The sequence below is a fragment of the Cyprinodon variegatus genome, unplaced genomic scaffold (assembly GCF_000732505.1).
Source record: "Cyprinodon variegatus isolate N-32 unplaced genomic scaffold, C_variegatus-1.0 Scaffold2205, whole genome shotgun sequence".
Lineage (NCBI taxonomy): Eukaryota > Metazoa > Chordata > Actinopteri > Cyprinodontiformes > Cyprinodontidae > Cyprinodon > Cyprinodon variegatus.
Window position 1 is genome coordinate 9,520 of NW_015152658.1, and position 3,223 is coordinate 12,742.

Consider the following 3,223-nt stretch of genomic DNA (forward strand, 5'->3'; position numbering starts at 1 on the left):
TCCTGCCTGTTCTGTCTGTTCCTGCCTGTTCTGTCTGTTCCCGTCTGTTCTGGATCCCTGACCTCTGGGACTGCAGCTCTTGGGGACATTCTAGGACTGGACTGTTAAACCAGAATGTCTGAGATTGGGCCCACTCTGAAATAGAAATGATGCTGATAGAACAGCAACAGGACTCAGTGATCATGAGGAGGTGATGCTCTCATTAATATTTTTGGAGAAGGACCCAAAATGCAGACGGTTACAATCATAGCATATTGAACAACTTTGCAACTTTGGCATTCCATTATGTAAAAAACTTCAAGTGGTAAGGAGTACTTTTTCAGGATATAGTATAAATCTGACCTTTGTATCATTACAGCTTACTTTGTAAAACATGTCCATGAAGAAAAGAAATGAACTTTAACCTGCCACTAAAGAATACGACCTGTTTCCAAGTTTTTATGACATGTTAAAAGGCAGAGTTTACGGTAAATAGTATTTTTCAGTCTGTTGGAGAAATCTAGGTATTTTATTTAATTCAATTCATTTATGCTTGTCTTGCCTGAACTGTGCTTATAGATGGTTTATTTCTAAATCTGTGCTGATACAGCAGGTGTGACTGCTGTCCCTAAGTATAAATCACTCATTACCTCAGCTGCGGGTAATATTTTTTTCTCAGGTTGTAACAGTAAAATTGGCCATGTCTGTTTTTTTCCTCCCAGTAGTAAGTCAATCTGCTGCCTGTTTTGCCACCTCCAACAAGACAAACAGATCAAGGATTTCTAAACATAGGTAAAACTCTTTATCTATTATTTAAAGGGAAATTAAAGGATCTTGTTTTGACTTCTAGTCACAGTTTTTCATCTTTTGAAGACTAATATATTAATTAAAGCACAAGAAAAAACTGGATTATTAATTTTCTTCTTTTTTCTGCAACCCTGCAGGTATTGATACTTCAGAGCTCTGACACTATGCCTGAGGTAGAGTCAGTTGAGGTTGAAAAACCTGAAGAAAAGCAATATAAGGAAAGATGTTCTCAGCTTTTGGATGAAGTTAATTCAATTAGGGGAGGATTTGATATCATGATTCTTCTCAAGAGGAATGTTTTTATCATTCTCACAATGGCTGCTGTTGGCGTAGGTAAGTCTCCCGATTTTCTGGGGTTCCATGAATTCTGATTTTATTTATTTTTTTGTTTAATCCCACTGATTTATGTCTGTGTTGTTAGGAATTGGACTTGGTTTTGCTTTGCGACACATTAACATGTCTGAGCGAGACATAAAATATTTAACTTTTCCTGGAGAGCTGCTGCTGAGAGTCTTGCAGATGATGGTGCTCCCACTTATCGTTTCAAGTGTCATTGCAGGTCAGACTGACTTTATGTCATTAAAGGACATATTTTAATATGTTATGGAAACAAGGGCTAAGTAGACTCAGTCAAAAGCTTGGGAAGTGTGAAAATGCTCACAAGGTTTAATTCTGAGAATCTAACGGCAAGTTTAGCATAGTGAGTGACATTTTTTGTGAAGTGACATAAAGCATTACAATCGTTTTGATTTTCAACATTATTTTCACACTATTAATTTTTTTTTCATGTCAACAATGCAACCTGCAAAGGTTGCATGTGATACATGCGCACAGATATTATATAGTTGTAGGACAAAGGGGACAAAGGGAAAAGGACAAAGGTATGAAGGAAAAAAATGCGTTCTTCCTTTGCTTTGGCACAACAGAACAAAATGTAAAGATCTGGCTCTCCTAAGGTATTGTTTAGAAAAAGATTAAGAGTCTTGTTATAACATTGCCTTAAGCCATGTTGAGACAGCTAAGCTGCAAATATGTTTTACTCCAGCAGAAACAATCATGTTTGTCAGAGTTAATGAGGTGTCAAATAGAGCTAAATGCAGGACGATCCCGTAGTAAAAACATGTTAGAGGCTTAACAAAAATTTTGTCTGGCGTGAAGGATCACTGTCTGGCAGAACAATGGCCATAAACATACATACATACTTACAATAGTATTTTAGATTATAATCACGTGTTTTAAACGCCTAATAAAAACTAAAACAAGCTAAAGGACTATATGTCGAGAAATTTGAAAATTGAAAAATTTAGAAAAAGTTAATCTGTAAAAATCTAGTTTCCAGATGTGCCAAGCTTGTGGCGTTTTCACAGAAGGGAGCTGTTTTCAGGTTGGTTACGTTATGTGATGTTGGTCACATGACATTCAGGTAAAATACATTTTTGGTCATAATGTCACAAAATGCAGACATGCTTCAGGGTTTAAATACTTTAGTAGGGTAGTAGGGCAGGGGATTATACATATTCTGTTATTATACAGATTATTATAAATCAAATATTCCTTATTAATAAAAACACAAGGTTTAGACATGAAAAGAGAATCATACAAAAACTCAGGATCTGGATGACATGTCATAATTTACTAACCCGATTGAGATGCTATGATTAAATTCAGGTCACTTAAATTCTTAATAGTAGACCCAAGTTTTTTTTTGTTTTTTTTTAAGCTTTTTGTTTTCTTATTAATAAATGGGCTCACTTGAAAAAGTTTGTGTAACTTTGTCTGAAATTTAAATGTGATGACTTAGAACATCCAAGTAGAAGAAGGAAGAAAGGAATATAAAACATTCTTGCCCATAGTTCATGACCACTGTTTTACATTTTAGGCTTGTCAAATGTTGATGTAAAAGACTGTGGGAAAATTGGGCTTCGCACCCTCATCTATTACTTGGCAACAACCGTTGTTGCTGCCTTCACTGGCATTTCCCTGGCTGTTCTCATCCAACCGGGCAAATCATCTAAGCATGATTCTGAGTCCTCTGCTTCTAAAGCAGAGGCTGTACAGAGCGTGGATGCTTTCCTGGATCTGATCAGGTCTGCATAAGGCACTTCATAACCATTTATGTCAATTTATATTTTAGAAAAAAAATAATTCCCTGCATTTTCTATTTTACAGAAACCTGTTCCCGTCAAATCTGGTGGAAGCTTGTTTCAGAAAAGTAAAATCAGTTAAGCTGAGACTTTATAATTTCTTTCACACATGAGTTATTGCTAAGTGCTAATATTTTGCTTCTGAACTCTTTACTTAGTATTTAACAGTTTATCCAAGTAGTAATTCTACAGGAAATCCAGTAGGAGCAATGGATATGTCTACAAACTGTGAGTCCCTATGTTACAAATGTCACAGTCTTGGTTTTCCATTTGTTGTCCTCTGCTGCCCTCTT

At 35.9% G+C, this 3,223-nt stretch overlaps 1 protein-coding gene across 1 annotated transcript in view; it reads left to right on the plus strand.

Annotated features, from left to right (window-relative positions):
- The window catches only part of LOC107080668 (excitatory amino acid transporter 1-like), a 9,567-nt gene that overhangs the window by 1,858 nt on the left and 4,486 nt on the right, over positions 1-3,223 (plus strand). The window contains 5 exon segments of the mRNA XM_015368876.1: positions 872-1,119; positions 1,208-1,345; positions 2,666-2,873; positions 2,956-2,998; positions 3,089-3,158. Coding sequence (XP_015224362.1) covers positions 872-1,119; positions 1,208-1,345; positions 2,666-2,873; positions 2,956-2,998; positions 3,089-3,158 — 707 coding nt within the window.